Source organism: Dromiciops gliroides, chromosome 1, assembly GCF_019393635.1.
Source record: "Dromiciops gliroides isolate mDroGli1 chromosome 1, mDroGli1.pri, whole genome shotgun sequence".
NCBI classification, from domain to species: domain Eukaryota; kingdom Metazoa; phylum Chordata; class Mammalia; order Microbiotheria; family Microbiotheriidae; genus Dromiciops; species Dromiciops gliroides.
In genome coordinates this window covers 607,539,385-607,556,027 of record NC_057861.1, presented here as the reverse complement: position 1 = coordinate 607,556,027, position 16,643 = coordinate 607,539,385, and the positions used below count along the sequence as shown (strand labels likewise).

Below are 16,643 nucleotides of genomic sequence, written 5' to 3'. Positions count from 1 at the left end.
AGTAAGTACTTTTATAACCCAGATCTTCTGACTTGTAAGTCTAGTACTCTTTCCATTATTCCACACTTGCCTTCAAGGTTGTGACCTGTGAGTTCTAGTTGTGAGAATATAGTGGGGAAATTTTATTCGGATGAAATAATTCCAGCTTCTCAAAAGCTTCCCAGCCCCACCACAAATTGCCATTTATAGTTCTGACACGGTTCATAGTCTACAGCAGAGACACATTTAGTTGGCTACACATCAATAACATGAGAATTCAAATACAAACTCATTAAATAGAACAAAAATGTTCATTTTAAAGCTCCTGTACAGAGATTTTTGGATTTGCTTATAAAACCCGTATTAATGCCTCTACCCCACTCCCAACACCCTGACAAAGCCTTAATAAAGAAGGGGAAAAACACTTGTTGGTACTAAAGCCTTTACTGTAATAAACCAAATATATTTACAATTTATACAAATGTTTAACCTTCAACAAAAATACAAAAAACATATCACAAGATGCAAAACCAGGGAACAAGTTCATCGGAGACACCACTGCTCTACATAGGACAGAATGCAAGTTGAACTGCAAAGAACAGAAAGGTAATCTCACATATTCAGGCAATGAGAGCAATCTGTAGGAGGTCACAGAGAAAGAAAAAAAAAAGGCTCCAACATTCTTCAACAGACTCAGTTCCTGAATCCTAAGACCTTGGCGATCTGTCCATTCATTTTTGCCTCCATGCTTCCTTTGGGTCTAGGCAGGTGACCTTTATTTAATTTGCTGGATGTTACCTTCTTTTTGTGGACTCGGAGTAGTTTCATGAAAAGGTTTGGAAACATCAGATTTCTTTTTGTTCCTTAAGTTACAACCTTTCTACTTCTACAAATTCAAAACATTTTGGCCCAGTTCAACTCTAAAAGTTAAAACCACATCATGTTTTCAGTAGATCACTTCATAGACTGTAGCTTTCTTGTCTCCAGAGCCAGTGACTATGTATTTATCATCCACAGAGATGTCACAGCTAAGTACTGATGAGGACTCTTTGGACTAGAAAACAAACAAAAAGACACATTACTGAGAGAAGTGATAAAAACAGATCACATTCACATCTGGTTTCATATATTGGGAGAGCCAAGGATGTCATGGACAAGTCACATTCCCATAACTAAATCTAGGAAAGGAACTCCTACCTGGAATATACTGGCTCCATAGGGGGTCCTCCAGGCATTTAGAAGGTTATCTTTTCCAGTACTCACAAACCATTTACCTATAAGTGGAAAAGGTGCATGGAAAGTTTGAACAAGAAACAAAAATGTCCAAATCCATCATATACAGTTATGCTGGATTTACCCAAAAGTGACCTAAACACGTACATTCTTCTAATATCTGAAAAAGAAACTCCCTGATGAAGGAAAAGGAAGATATAGGGATGACTATGAGAGCCCATGAACCCGGGTGGATACTAATGCCCTCAATTGAAATCAGCATCATTTAAAAAAAATGAAGGAAGTCAAACCTTGTAGCTCTTTTGGGATTAGAAACACTGAATTGGATAATAAAAACTATTTTGCATCTACATTGTATTACAGTTTTCTTCAAGCTACAAGCAATGTGAGTTCTAAAGGAAGGACAAGTTAATGGGAAAGATGGGTTCTGTTTTCTCACATGCTGAATTTGAGCCACTGATAGGACAGCCAGTTTGAGACTAGAATTTGTGAAAGAAATTAGGGTTGGAAATATGCAGATAGACATAAATATCCTGATATAACATAAATTTCTCCCATTCCTAATGTATGTTTTATAGAAAAAGTTGAGATGGGACGGGGTAAAGTTTTTCCTTAAAGAATACCAAATCTACATTAAGGCAATTCCATAGTCCAGATGACATTTCTCTTTAGTAAGAAAGATTGAAGCAGACACCCATTAGTAGTTTCTGAGGGCATTATTAACACAATGGAAAAATTATTATGATTATATCCAGCTGCTTAACTCAAGGATAGCATTTGTTCTGACATGTAAATTTCAGTTATTTTTAAAAATATGTCCTAAGGATTTGTTTTCTATTCTACTTACCACAGTAAGCAAACTTTAGTGATAGCACGCAGCTTTCGTGAAGATGCAACTGGTACTTGTCTGGTTTATTGACATGTAATACTTCCACATTACTGCTCTCCATGCCGACTGCTAGCCATTCTCCAGTTGGGCAATATCCAAGAGAAAAGATCTACAAAACGTCAGCAAGGCGATTAATTCTTTTGCTTAAAAAGTTTGAAGGGGAAGAAGATGAATGGTAGTAGCACATATCTGTATTCAGATTTCTTTCTCTATTCTTTATATAAATATAGATGGGAAAACTAATTTAATAATGTGTAAAATATAAAAATGTGTTAATTATTATAGTGCTTGACTTCCAGCAGAAATGCCTTATAAGCAGAATAAGACAGAAAAAAATAGAGGAAGTGAAATGAGCAGTAGACTGTATTTTTCCTTCTCTCATAAAAAAGTAAAGATTTGAAAGAACTAAGTTTTATTCAAAGACTCTGGGGGTCCTCACCTAAAAAAAATTTAAATATTTTTTCAAGTTTTCACTTTTCGAAAGGCAACAAACATGAAAATGATATGAACAAAGAAAGCTACATAGAATATATTTTTTATTTATGTTCCTAAACAGATGAATCAAAGGTGTTAAAACTTTTTTATATATAATTTACTTTCCATTCCCTCTCCCCTCCCTTTAAAGAAAAAAAAAATCCTGGTATGAAAATTTTCATGCATGTTTTACTTTCTATTTCATCATATCTTCAAAGGAAACTAAAAGTCCTGGTTATATTCCCCCCATGAATTCAAAATTTCTGGAAACATTACATCACTATCTCCTTAAAAACTTGATAAAGTTGGTTCCTATTCCTTTTATTGGGGATAAGTCATGGAGAAACCATTAAAACCAGCTGTTTCTAATAACTTAAAGACCCCCATGATGATCATTCAGTCTCTGAAAGAAGACTGACAATCTATGGCCTCATTTTTTGGTTATTCTACTGGTTTTATTTTTGTGTGTGCGCGCGTGCCCGTGTGTGTGTGTGTGTGTGTGTGTGTGTGTGTGTGTGTGTGTGTGTGTGTGTGTGTGTGTGTGTGTGTTTCATCAATCTGGAGATCTGTCGTGGGCAGGAAAGACTCTCCTTCCCTTTGCTAGCTTTGCACAATATCTGTCCTTGGCCCTGCAATCTTCTAACTTGGTTGAAGGCTTCCTGTCTCATTGTTCACTGTGGTCCCTCAATCATTCGTCCATGACAATTAAAAAAGACTTAATGTATTGTAAAGTTCACCCCAGAGGTGAACAAAACTAAACTGTTACTTTTCTGTACATGCCATGAAATGTTCTCACTGATGCGGCACTAACTTAAACCCTACTTGGGCAAAGGAGACAAATACAGGTGGATAAAGATGAAGCTGCCCTTCTCGGGGGAACTGCAGATGTATGGGTGCCAATCAGCCCCAGATCATAAAGAATAAAACCAGGCTACAGCCATGAATCTCTGATAAGTTTTAATAATGCCAAAAATATGGCATTAGCCCAGAAGAGAACACACCTTTGATTCTACTTTAGGTCCATAGAAGACTTAAAGATGTGGAGGGTTATGATATTGGTTCATTCTGGGAGGACTTTCCCAGCACCCTGATCAGAAGTTGAATGTTAAGCAAAGGACAGTTTGTCTGGGACCATCGAGGCCTTGGGAAAAAAATCTACAACTCATACCAACAACGGGAGCTTGCTTGAAGTTGGATGAGATAAACCTTGAGCATTATGCTTCTTCTTCTACCTTTACCCTAGTTTAGCTGATCTTAAGGTATGGGCCAAAGGTCTTGCTGAGTATTAGGTACAGGAAAGCAGAGATTGATATTGTGCTATTACTTTCTAAATTACAGGCCCATCAACCAGTTTTGCCATTCTAAACCAATTAGAATAGCAGGAGTGGCCTGGTCCCTAGGCTGAGGATAGAAACCTCCCAGTTTTTCCAAGTATTGGTTTAGATTTAAACACATCTCCATACCACTCATACCATGGGAGATATTCACTATTTAAGTAATTTTCAAAATATCCCAAAGCTCTGAGATTTCCATTTCTTACATTTAGTTTCAAAACTCCACTTATCTAATCAGTGACAAATACATTTTAAGGGATAAGTAAGAGAACCGGGATCCCCTAAGAATGCTTTGCATTTCTTATCCTCCCTGATGAAATGCATAACTTTCTGGGCTGCTGTGATTATTTTTTTCTCCAATGAGAACACTCTTTCATATTTTCCTAGCACTATTTATATATTAATCAAATAATCATCTTTTGACCTACATTAAAATAGTGAGCATATGTACAACAGACTTTCAAATACTGCTTAAAGAAAACAATGTACTCTTCACTATGCAAATTCCTTGGATGAAATTATGCATAAACAGAACAGAGCAGACCAGTTCAACTTATGCTTCATGAGCCTTGGCCTATGGCACTCTGAAAACAGTGAGTGTTTCTACTTCTTTAAAAAAAAAATCATAACTTAGCCCACTCCTTTGCCTGGGCCTCTACTATCTGGAAGAAACCAACATGCATATTCAAAGGGAGGTAAGACTCATTACCTGTGATGTGAAGTCATGTTGCTGCAACTGCCGCCCTTCTCTCAGGTCCCAGGACCTGACCGTATTGTCCAAACCTCCCGTCCAGAGCTTGGTGCCATCATTCGAAATGTCAATACAGCTGGCTCCGTCTGTGTGGCCCTGGAATTGCCTGATAAAACAAACCCGATTGAATAATGATTTCCTGCCAGAGCTCAAGGTAAACACTGTTGTGTTGTTAGTTTTGGACTCTGTAGGCATGTGTCATCTCTTCTGTGTCTGCTGATGTGTAAGATGAAACTACCCTTCCCTTGGGTAGAATATGAAATTGCACCTGCAAAATGGTTTTTTGTGATGCAAGCAGTAAGGAAATGGAACTCTATTTCAGCTAACTAAACAAGAAAATTTAAATAGTTCTTTATTAGCTCCCCTCCAAAAAATATTCTTTCAGAAGTTCCAACTCCTCTCATACCTGTAATTTTTTTTAAAGGGCAACATGCAAAATCCCAATTTCATCCTCAAATGAACACGATGTAAAAGGACAAAACCTGCTTAATAATATGGATGAGATCCATCATCTCCTGCCACCCCCATAGCCATCCGTAGAATGTCACATTAAATATACAGAAGGTTTAGCGACATTACCAGGACAGGATCCAGAAAACCAAACTCTCCCATTACCACGACTGAGTCAACAAAAGGATGCCCTTTGTGCCAGTGGGTTATGAGCTCAGATATTTACTCAACCCTGTTTTCAGTGTTAGAGCTTTGCATTAGGAAATCCTAAATCCCAGTAACAAAGGGTCATTCCAAGTTCTATTCAGTCCTATTGACCTCAAGCTTGGCAAAAGAGAGCCAAAAGCTAATTGCTGATGAAAATGGCAGGAATCTCAGCAAGATATTACTTGGAGGTGGGGAGCACAAATGGAGTATTCTTCAAAGAATCACAGACACTCTCATTTGAGAACCGACTATGTATAAAGTACTATGCTAGGCATGTCACTGCCCACTGAAATTGGATGTGTGGAAATTTATTTTGATTTGGGGACCCTACCTTTAGGCTAAGATTAGAAAGCCTTAGGCCCTCAGGGTCTCTTCTGTGTGGGAGGTGCTGGTGCCCCTCCCCCTCTGCTTCAGCTGAGCCAGAAAGCCCCTTGGGCTGTGCAAGATGCCAGGTCAGACAGCTTGGGGGAAGAAGCCCCCAGCTCTCTCTGCCCTGAGCAGAGGTATCTGAGAGAAGCTGGGCTCTGGCGTGGCTCGAGCGCAGCCCCGCCCCCCACCAGCTGCAGCCCTGGCTGGGGGATTAGCTTGGTCTGTGGGGGCGCAGGAAGCCCCGAGATTTGAGTGGAGAGAAGAAAAGGTATATATAGACCTGGGAGTTAGACAGCAAGGGGTTGGGATGGACAGGACGGACAAGAAGAGGTCAAAAGGCTGCTGAGGAGACAGCAAAGGTTGGAGAAGACAGACGGGGCTACAAGGACGCAGGAGAAGATGAGAAGGACTAGGAGCAGAGAAAAGAGAGGCCAAAGGGCAGACTGACGGACCAGACAGACAGAAGGTCAGTGAGAGAGAAACATAGGGGTTCAGCAGTGGCAGTAAGGAGAGGAAAGTTAGAGGCAGGGGGATTTACAAAGTGAAAGGGGCTCGGAGTTAGAATAAAGTACCTGAGTGCCCTAAGGCAAGTGGCAGCTAAGGTCCTTATTGTATTCAAGAAGTTCCAAAGAACTTCAGTGGAAAGAGAAGTGCCACAAGGCAGTCAAGTTGTACCTTTTATTTCCCTGTATTCTTAATTTAAATAGTATCTCATAAATAAACTCTGCTTTGATTATTTAGTTAAGAGGCTTCTTAATATTTTGCTTATCAATTTGGGAGTGGAACAGTGTGGTGGAACTTTATAAACGGCCCATGTTAAATAAACAGCTGTCAGATAGTCAAATAGTCAAAAGTCCCCAGATTAGTCATCCACAGATTAGGCCCCCCAAATTAGCCCTAGTCATCCAAAATATTTCTACAGATGTAAATCTACCTCCTTCATCTCTGTATCCTTAGTGCCCTGGACTGTACTCATACATTTTAAAAAAATTATTTACATTTTCAAATTCTGTCCCTCTGTCCAGCTCCTCCCCTACCCACTGACAAGGAAAGCACGAGGATACCCATCACACATATGGTCAGGGCCTCATACATACATACAAATCATACTTCTTATTGCATTGGTGTAGGCAATTCCCGGTGAAAAAATTCTCTTAAATCATGCAGACTGCTAACTGTTTAGCAACTTATAATCTTAGAGAGCTGTCTCATTTACTGACAGAGTCGTCTCATTTACTGTGACCTAGTGTCACTGAGGTGGTGACAGAAGCAGGCTTCGGATGAAGATCTGACTTGAAATGCAGTAGTGCTTACACTGTACCAGCTCTCTATCTACTATGCCTCTCTGCCTTTCACTTTATATACTATAGAAGCCTAAATTATATTTGCTGATGATGTCAGAGTACTGGTGAAAGTAGGTATTATAACTACAACACAGAAGAGGACATCCACATCTCTTCTGATTCTAAGCTCTAAAGAATCACGCAACTTGAGAGCTGGAGGAGACCTAAATGGTCATGTCGTCCAACCCATACAAAAAAATGAACCCAACAATATCTGCTCAAAGACTTCCAAAGGAGGGAGAGAGGGAACCCACCACCTCTCAAGGATGCCCATGCCACTTTGGACAGCTCTACAACTTCCCCTGAGCCCCAGACTTCAAAAGAGATGAAGACAAAAAGAAAGGAAGCTAATTGCTACTTATAAAACTTTCTGGAGTGTGGATTCTCTCTCCTTTTTATAAGAGCAGCCAACTCATCTATATTTTAGTAGCATTCTTTGTGCAGTGTTCTGGCTGAACAATTAATCATCCAGGGTCAACCTGAAAAGCCTTCCCAAACTTGGCATGGCTGGTCTTTGGAGAGCAGACAAAGCTTATCAGCAGGATCAGGCCACAAGTCTTTCCCCCTTGGTGGCAATGCCTAGATCTTATGGTCTACTGGCATAGCTTTCAGGATCCCAAAGTCATTGCCTGATAGTGATGATGAGACATCAAAGGAAGACTTTCATGCAAGTGGCCTTGAAATTGAACTTGGAGGGGAACAAAGATTTCTATTTTTGGAAGGCATTTTATCATATTCTGTGTAATTTGGAGAAAGGTTTGGACTCCGCTCTTCAAAGCCCTTGCGAGTGGGATCATCTGGAACTTGTCACTTCTTGGATCACCTCCTATTCTCACTACTACCTCACCTCTAGGACTTATTAAGAGTCATACTCTAAGACCTGAAGTAGTACAGTAAACTCCTTTGGACCTCATATCAAGAAGACCCAAGTTCAAATCTAGCTTCACCCATTTACTAGCTATGTAACCCTGGACAAATCACTTAATCACTGTCTGCCTCAGTTTCTTCATCTGTAAACTGGTAATAAATAGAAGCACCTGCTTCACAAAGGTTACTGAGATTCTGTAAACATGTGTAAAGTGCTTGGCAAACTTTTAAAGAGCTATATATTATTTTTTATTATTATCAATTATTCAAATCCTCATATCTTGCCATCTTCATAAAACAAGGAATTCTTCATTTCACACTGTCTAAAACATGTATATTCTTTGACTTAGTTACTATCCTAAGTACATTTCATTATATGTTTCCTAGCAAAAATAAAAAGCTTTAGTATTTGTTCAAAAGGTATTGGGGGAGGGCTTCTATGTCTGACCTATGCCTGTTTAGGAGTTTTTGCCTGTGAAAAGAAACTCTTTAGAAGAAAATGCCCATACTCAATCTCTCTCTCTGTCTCTCTGTATCTCTGTCTCTCTCTCTCACACACACACACACACACACACACACACACACACCCCATATCTATAGTATATATAGTATCTAAAAAAGCCACAAAACACCACAGATGCCCAGAAACTGATTATATGAAAACATCCCTGGTAAAAGTCATGCATTTCTAGTCTTGTTTTTACAAATGGTAAAACTTGAACAAAGAGACATCCATAATGTCAATTTCTCATGGCTCCATCCATTCATCCATCCATCCAACTAATAATTATTGAGTGCCTATAATGAATGGGAAAAACTGTTTGCTATAGAAACTGAAGCAGTATCATTAAGTCTCATTTGCTTGCCCTGTAAATCAGTAAAATTAATTCTACTGTCATGTCAACATCCATACACAGGAACAGATTCTGCCTCCATGACATTTAACCCATTTCTACAGATGTGGCTTGAAAATAAAATTTATCCTACTCTCTGGCATATACACTTAAACACACCAGAGATGGTAAACTCCAAAAGGATAGTAGGCATCAAAGGAGCATCCTAAACAAGAGCTCTAAAGGCAAATGTAACATCTCTTACATATTTCAATCCCATTCTTAACATCTAATTGATTTAAAAATGAAGCCATGCTTTCTTTAACATACTAGGTGCCAGTTATTGTTACTGATAAAGAGCAGGGAAACACAGACTAGGAAGAACAAAAATCACTCCCTGAAGACTGGAACAAGTATAAAGGTCAAGAGAATAATACAAAGAAAGAAACTCAGACAACAGGGCTTTGCTAGACATAGTAAGATTATCGTGTAGGTTTTATTTAGGTTCTGAGAAATTCCAATACTTTTAAAAACCATCCTTCAGGGCCATGTTCTTGAAATATGTTCTTCCAATAATTCTGGACAGTTTATATCACCATTTCTTATCAGAGAGCTGGTAGTGTTTGCAACCAACAGCTCTAGGTAAAGAAAAGCCCTCTCATGACCAATGCTTATTCTTCATCAAGTAAAACACAAATACCGCGAAATTGGGTTGAAGATGGTTAAGGAGAAACTTTAAAACTTTGGGCAGGAGCTTTGAGGATAGCCTTATAGAGGTCTACCCTAGGGAATATGTTCTTAATCTCTTCTGGGTCATGCATACCCTTGGCAGTCTAGTAAAGTCTATGGACCCTTCTTGTAATCATTTTTTAAAAAATTTGTAAGGTAAAATACAAAGGAAGCCAAATATATACTGAAATAAAGTTATGAAAAACAAAACGAATTCCTGGTCTGGAAAGTGTGGATCTTTATTCATGAAATCTGACCATCTCTGTGCTTTTGCCTTGGCTCCCCCCATCACACATCTCCTGGGACTCGTCCTCCTTACCGCTTATCTCTTAGGATCCCTGGCTTCCTTTAAAACTCAGCTAAAATGCCACTTCCTGCAGGAGGCCTTTACCAGTCCCCTTCAGCTAGACTATAGGTCTGCCTCTCCTTCATTCTGTATGTATCTTACATACACCTGTTTATGTCCAAGTCTCCTCCTGTCATTGAGGGCAGGGACTGTTTTTGTCTTTTCTTTTTATCTCCAGAGTTTGGCACAGTGGCTCACACATAATAAGAACTTAACAAATGCTGGTTGATTTGCTGATAACTACCAAAGGCAGCGTATGGTCAGGAGCATCTTGATTATCTATTCAAATAATGTCTCTTCCAGGGATCATAGTCACCTTACCTGACCAGTGTCTGGTTGTGCAGATCCCACACCGCAATGTTCCCATCACTGCAGCAGGAGAAGCAGACCTTGGAATCGGGGCTGATGGCCAGGGCATAGCAGGCAGGAGCTGAGGATGTCAGCTCAGCTTTGATGCGTGGGGTTGGAGCTGCCAGGTCCCAAATCGATAACGTACTAGCTTCTCCACCTACTATAAGGGTGCAGCCATCAGGTAGCAATTTACAGGAACGGATGTAATTATCTCTGTTCTGTGAAATAAACACTGCTCAATTACTACAGTGCACTACCCAACAAGATATAACACTAGTTTGGTTTTACAGACTTCAAATTTGGGATGTCTCAAGGTTCCAAAGTATAGCAAAGGGAACATTGGAATCCCAATTTCCCTTTGCTATCTTCAAATGCCGTCACAACCTCATCTTAATACGTGGGCAATATTAAATTCACTTTCCCATAACTGAACATAAAGTTGCATACTTGTTTCTCTAAGAAGAAATACCTCCTCTTTGGCAACCTGTTCAAAGCTGGTTTATAAATCATTTGTCTCTCTGTACTCTGTGAATTACCATTGGAATATTGAAGAAATGAATTTTTTTGTTGCTCATTGCTCCTCAACCTACTTTTCCTAAGATGTGTGTTATGTCTTCATTACTCAGGTAGGCTTTTACTGAAAAAAATTCACATAGATCTGTCCCTATCAGGGAAAGTATCCGTTAAGTACTAGGTCTCCCACCCTGAAAGGTAAAAAAGTAAGATGATGGGAAAGTTCTCATCTTTTCTACTCTCAACATCTGTGAAATATTATCAAACAAAAACCGGCAAGTTATACCAACAAGATGAAGAAAGGACTTTCTCTGCACTTTAAACTCCATCCATCCATTAAATCTACAATAAATTCATGTATTTTTTGAACAAAAATCATAGATATTTTTTCTGGATTTTTTCAGTGATTAAGTTGCTGTCAACTATTTGAAAAGCCATGGAAACTTTAGCTAAGTGACTTTGTCAATATTTAAATTAAATCTACCTTACATAGCCCCAAATACCACACACAGCATGGGTTTTTGTTTTGGGGTCTGAATTCTGTCCAGGAAAACTGAACAATTTTATGAAATGATCTGGTTGAAAAATGACAAGAATTCCTGTGGCTTAAATGGTAAGATAGCCAATGTACCTAAAAACCAAACAAACCAAAAACCTGTTGCTTGGATTCCTAGCAGTTTCTTCAACTCACATTCCCTAGAAGGCAGCATTTAACTTCACAGGGCCCTATCTATGAAAAGAGAGGGAATACAGGCATTATATAAAACAAAGAGGCCTCTTGTGGTCTGTCTAAGTCAAATAGTATGTAGTCCACAAATCTAAGAGTTATAGCTATAGTACACAACATAATCTATCTTTTTTCTGCACATATTTACAAAATGACAGTCCTATTTTTAGAGATAAGTTTACTGACTTATCGTTTTAAAAATCACAATTTTTAAAAGTTTTTTTAATGCCTTTTTTAGAAATCTATTTTCCATTATAAACTCCCATCCCATAAAGCCCTCCTTTATAACAAAGAAAATAAGTCAAGAAGAAACAATTAACACATAATCTCAACAGGAAGTAAATATAACATTCCATATCCATAATCCACCTCTCTTTTAGGAAAAAGGAGGTTCATTTTATCATCTCTCTTCTGAAACTAATATTTTGCCCTCCTTTCTTAAACAAGACACTTTAGAGTCTTTATAACAGTATCTATTATTCTTTAGCTGAGACACTTAAGAGTCTTTATAATTAAGACCTATTAGTGTTTCCTTATCAGAAGATGCTGATTAATACACTATTCATATATCCCTAGAGTCTCTCTAGAGGATGTCAATCTTTCAGAATGCTTTTTATGCTATTATGTTGTCCAATTTTTATGCAAAAGTTCAACAAAAATCAAAGTTGAACTGTATGAAAAGAATTCCCAGTGCATTTCTAGGTATGCTCTAGTTCATTAAAAGGGAAACTTTCTTACAACAAAAATCCAAATAAATGTGAATTATTGGGGGGGGGGGAATCATAGCAGCACTAGGATTTGATTATATCAACCACAGTAGTAATAAATAAAGCCTCTAAATCTAAGGAGGGGGAAAAGTCAAGCTAAATACTAAGCACAGGAAACAGAACTGGCCTCTATTTCCTCATAATATGAATAAAATCCAAGCCAGGACAGCTATTTCCTTATTGAGTCTCCAAGGAGAAATTACCCTTGTGCATAAGTTCCTGCTCACTTACCAGACAGTCCAGCTGAGAGACTGGACTCTTATTGCCAGGTTGGCTGATGTCCCAGACTTTGACGCATCCCTTCCCACCAGTGTACACGTGTCTCGTGGGGTTGCTGATAGTAACTGCACATACTACTTCTCCATGATTAAGGGTGTTGATCTGACGAGCATGTCGAGGGATTCCAGGTCCAATGAGGGCATCGGGGGGAAAAGGTACGGGCTGCATCTGACCATCTGCAGTAACGTGAAAGGAGTATGCGCTTTTGGGGAGGGGCAGCCAGGGGAGAAGAGGAGGAATTGGGAAAAAGGAACATAAAAGAGAATAGAGAAAAAATATCATCATAAAGAAATCTGTCACTAAGTCACAGCACTAACTTGAGAAAGACATAAAGCTACTGACCACGTCCTTTACTTGATTAAACTTTTTTCCCCCTCACGTGAAATCAATTCAAGTTGAAGAATTAAATAGTAAGAGAATAAATCTAATATAGATGGCAAGAGAAATTTATCAGCTGCAGGAAGGCCACCATACTGAGTTATGTCTTGATGAAATAAGATTAAGCAATTATTTTCCATGTGTTTGCATATTTATTTTAAAATAACACAAAACTTTCAAATCATATACTCTGATTAAATACTGTTGCCCTTAGCAAATATTTAAGATACAATTACAAACAAACTATAAAAGCCAATATACCCACTGTCTATTCATTCCAAAGATCATTTTGTTAAATGTTTGGTTTGAAAATAAGAGACACAAATAGAATTCCTGTGGTTCAGAAGATAAGACATCTGCCATTCCTAAAAATCTGTGTTGGAATCCCTAGTAACCATTCACGGAGCTCTCTAGACATTAGTGAGAAGAAGATACGGAAGAGTAATGAGTCCTGCACCAAAGAAAATGCTGGCAAACACAGAAGGGGTTATTATTGGCAATATAAAGCCACACCAATATTTTCTTAGATTTCCTTGACCTGCCCTTGATCTCCAATCAAAAACAAAAAACAAAGCTGAGCCTATCACACTTCTTGTAGTTCTAATCTTGAATCTCAAAAGACTCAACCACTTCCTCTGCATATCTTAATTTGCCAAGGAAACTTGGTACTTCCAAAACTAAACTTTCCATGTTTAAACATAAGAGGAACCAATGGTTTTGTAGCAGTAGGAGGCACTATGGTGGAGTGCTAAGAGCACTGGGCTAAAATAAGAGGCAATGAGACCAGGGTTCTAATCACAGTCAACCATTAATAAGTTATCCATCTTTCTACCAAAAAAGAAAGATGGTAGCCTTCTGATGCATAAAGTGGATTTACAGGTTGTATGAGGATTTGAGGATGATGATGATGATGATGAAAACGACAATGATGGACAACAGCTAAAAGAATTTTAAGGTTTGAAAAGTTATTTTTAAATACACACACAATACATAGTAATGTGTTTGTGTGTATGTATGTATAAAATGTGTGTATGCATGTGCATATATGTGTTTCTTTATATGCATAAATATATGTTAACATATCATTTGATCCTTACAACAACATTGAGTTGTAGGTGCTATTATCACTCCCATTGTATAGATGAGGAAACTGAGGCAGAGAGGTTAAGTGACTTGCCAGAATCACACATCTACTAAGGCCTAAGGTGGGATTTGAATTCATCTCTTCACTCCAAGGGGAGACAAAATTCTTATCTATTATTCCTCCCAACTGCCTATCACAAAGATCATAGATTTGTAACTAGAAAGGAAGAGTCCAAACCCCTATTAAAGAGGAAACTGCGGTTGGAGACATTAAATGTTTTTCCCATGATCACAAACCTGGTAAGTGGCAGAGCCAGATTTTGAACCCAGATCCTGATTCCAAAACCAATATTCCTTCTATTGCTCAAATCAGTGAGTCAGTCAATAAACATGTATTAAGCAGCTACTAGATACCAAGCACTGTCCTAATGTATATTATTTAAAAATATAAAGCAACTAAAATAAAGGTCTGTCTCAAATCTCGAATTTTACAGTCTTGTAGAAGAAGAAAGATTACTTCTTTTTCTCTTCAAAACTGAATAATCACTCTTCTGACTATCCTAAAATGTTTTTCCTTCTTGAATATATATTCTAAGTGAAAAGCGGAGAGTGCCCATACGATTCTATAAAAGGTTCTTTTTTTCCTATTTCCATGATAAAATATTGAAGGAGCTTTTGAAGGAATATAAAAATCATTCCACTCTACTTTTACCTACAATTTCCTACCGCAAGTTGAAATGGTGAGTTCGTATGCTTTAATGAAAACAAAACAAAAAAACAAAACAAACCAAAAAACCCCAAACCCTTTGAACTTCCTTAAATTAATCTGTTGATACATTGTATTCCTGTGTTAAAAAAACAAAAACAAAAAACAAAGCTTCTCGACATATTCCTTTCCATGTTTGCCTGAAATTACTCAGCTCTATATTTAACACTAAGCTACATACTCATAATGCTGCTCTGACATATGGCTTCCTGTGCTGAGCACGTTCTTTCTTCTACTTTCTCCTATTCATTCAGCAGCACTTTGCCTGCCAATGGGGTCTTTCCTTTCATTAGGCAAAGTATTTAGTTCTATGGAACAAAAATTTTCCTTCTACCCAAGACTACACTCACTATGCTTGTTTTTCTTCCATTTATAGGACAATTTTCCCCATTCGTTTCAATAACCTCCTCTCTACACCCCAACAACCCTTTTCCCTATGACAAGGGAAAGGCCTAAATGTATTGTGTCAAAAATTATTCACTAGAAACAATGCCGTGGGCATCTTAAATATACTTGAATATCACCCACCACCCACCCTCCACACACACTTTAAATAAGAGCTACTCTGTCCAATCACTGTTTTAGAATAGAGGATAGCCCATTGGGTTTTTTGTTTGTTTTTGTTTTTGTTTTTTTTTAAGTCAGAAGACCCATGTTTGCTGCTTTACCAAGCTACATGACGTTAGGCCAAGCCACAACTTCTCAAGTGCCCTAGTTTACTCATCCTTAAAATCAGGGGGTTAGATGTAATAACAATCCTTTTGGATCCGGCATTTTGTGATTCCATACTAATCTTAATGACCCAAGTATTCTTTTATCCCCTGTCCATTCTTGTATCTTTTTCAACCCAGAACAAAGCTAAATATTAAACTATCTAGAAGCCTTGTTTTCCATATTAATAATAATAAAAGAAGACATTTATATAGTGGCTTAATGTTTACAAAGTACTTTAAGTACATTATCTCATTTAAAAAATAGTAACAATAACTGACGTTTATATAGTACTTTAAAGTTTACAAAGAACATTATATATATTATAGCATTTGATCTTCACAACCCTGTGAAGGGAGGTAGTAGAGATGATCATTATCCCCATTAAAGAGATGAGGAAATTGATTTCATCAGTTAAGTGATGTGACTACAGAGCTAGAAAGCATTAGAGGCTGGATACAAATCCAGATCTTTTCTAAAGCCCTATACCACGCTGCTCCACTGGTATTTAAACTAGTCATTGCAATTTTAGCATGAGTTAGATTTTCCATTACTACAAATTTTTCCATTTTCTTTCAAGAGCTACAGACTTTCCTAGGAAAGAGCTACCATACTTCATTATCCAACCAAAAAGAGACGCAATTTTAACTCTTCAAATTTACCTTTCTATACCAAATATAAGAATGCATATTTTGAGTTATAAGGCTTAAAACTCCTTTAAATAATTCTTAATGCACACACTACAACAAATGAAAAAATGAGAACTTTTTCTCTCTTGTTCTGAATTAAGCTTATGCTCTTTTTTTTTTTTTTTGGAACTCTTGTACTTAGCAGATACCATGCATGCAACAATCACCTTTCTGAAAGTGTAAACCTCAAATTTCAGATATGAATTTAAACAAAAACACATAATTTAGAAATGTGTATATACACAATTCACCTATCCATTCAAAAAAATTTAAATGTCAACTGAACAACTATGTACAAATTATACTCTTATGTGCTGAGGACAATACAAAGATAAATGAGACGATGTCTGCTCCTTCAAGGATCTTATAATCTAATGGGGGTGCTAAGATACATACACAAATAACTATCACAGAAAACAGAAAACTGCCTCACATAGAACTTTGTATATGAGGACCTCTTTTCAGGGAAAAAAGTTCATGGAACCACACGGTAGTAGTTATACTATTAGTGTATGCTGGTAGAGAAAATACATGGACAAAAAACCACTATTGATTTTTTTTATTAGTAATCACAA

General features: G+C 37.7%; 1 protein-coding gene across 8 annotated transcripts in view; it reads right to left on the bottom strand.

The window, feature by feature from the left end:
- Positions 1-313: 313 nt before the first annotated feature.
- The window catches only part of TLE1 (TLE family member 1, transcriptional corepressor), a 124,365-nt gene continuing 108,035 nt past the window's right edge, over positions 314-16,643 (bottom strand). For 3 of the 8 annotated variants that reach the window (XM_043964484.1, XM_043964513.1, XM_043964497.1), the window contains exons 15-20: positions 12,394-12,643; positions 10,126-10,373; positions 4,619-4,766; positions 2,060-2,210; positions 1,177-1,253; positions 316-1,033 (exon numbers count right to left, since the gene is read on the bottom strand). In XM_043964484.1, the coding sequence (XP_043820419.1) occupies positions 926-1,033; positions 1,177-1,253; positions 2,060-2,210; positions 4,619-4,766; positions 10,126-10,373; positions 12,394-12,643 (982 nt within the window). In that variant the 3' untranslated portion in view covers positions 316-925. Of the gene's footprint in view, positions 1,034-1,176; positions 1,254-2,059; positions 2,211-4,618; positions 4,767-10,125; positions 10,374-12,393; positions 12,644-16,643 lie in introns of all 8 variants that reach the window. The other 5 variants (XM_043964475.1, XM_043964520.1, XM_043964469.1 and 2 more) reach the window with 3 other exon arrangements.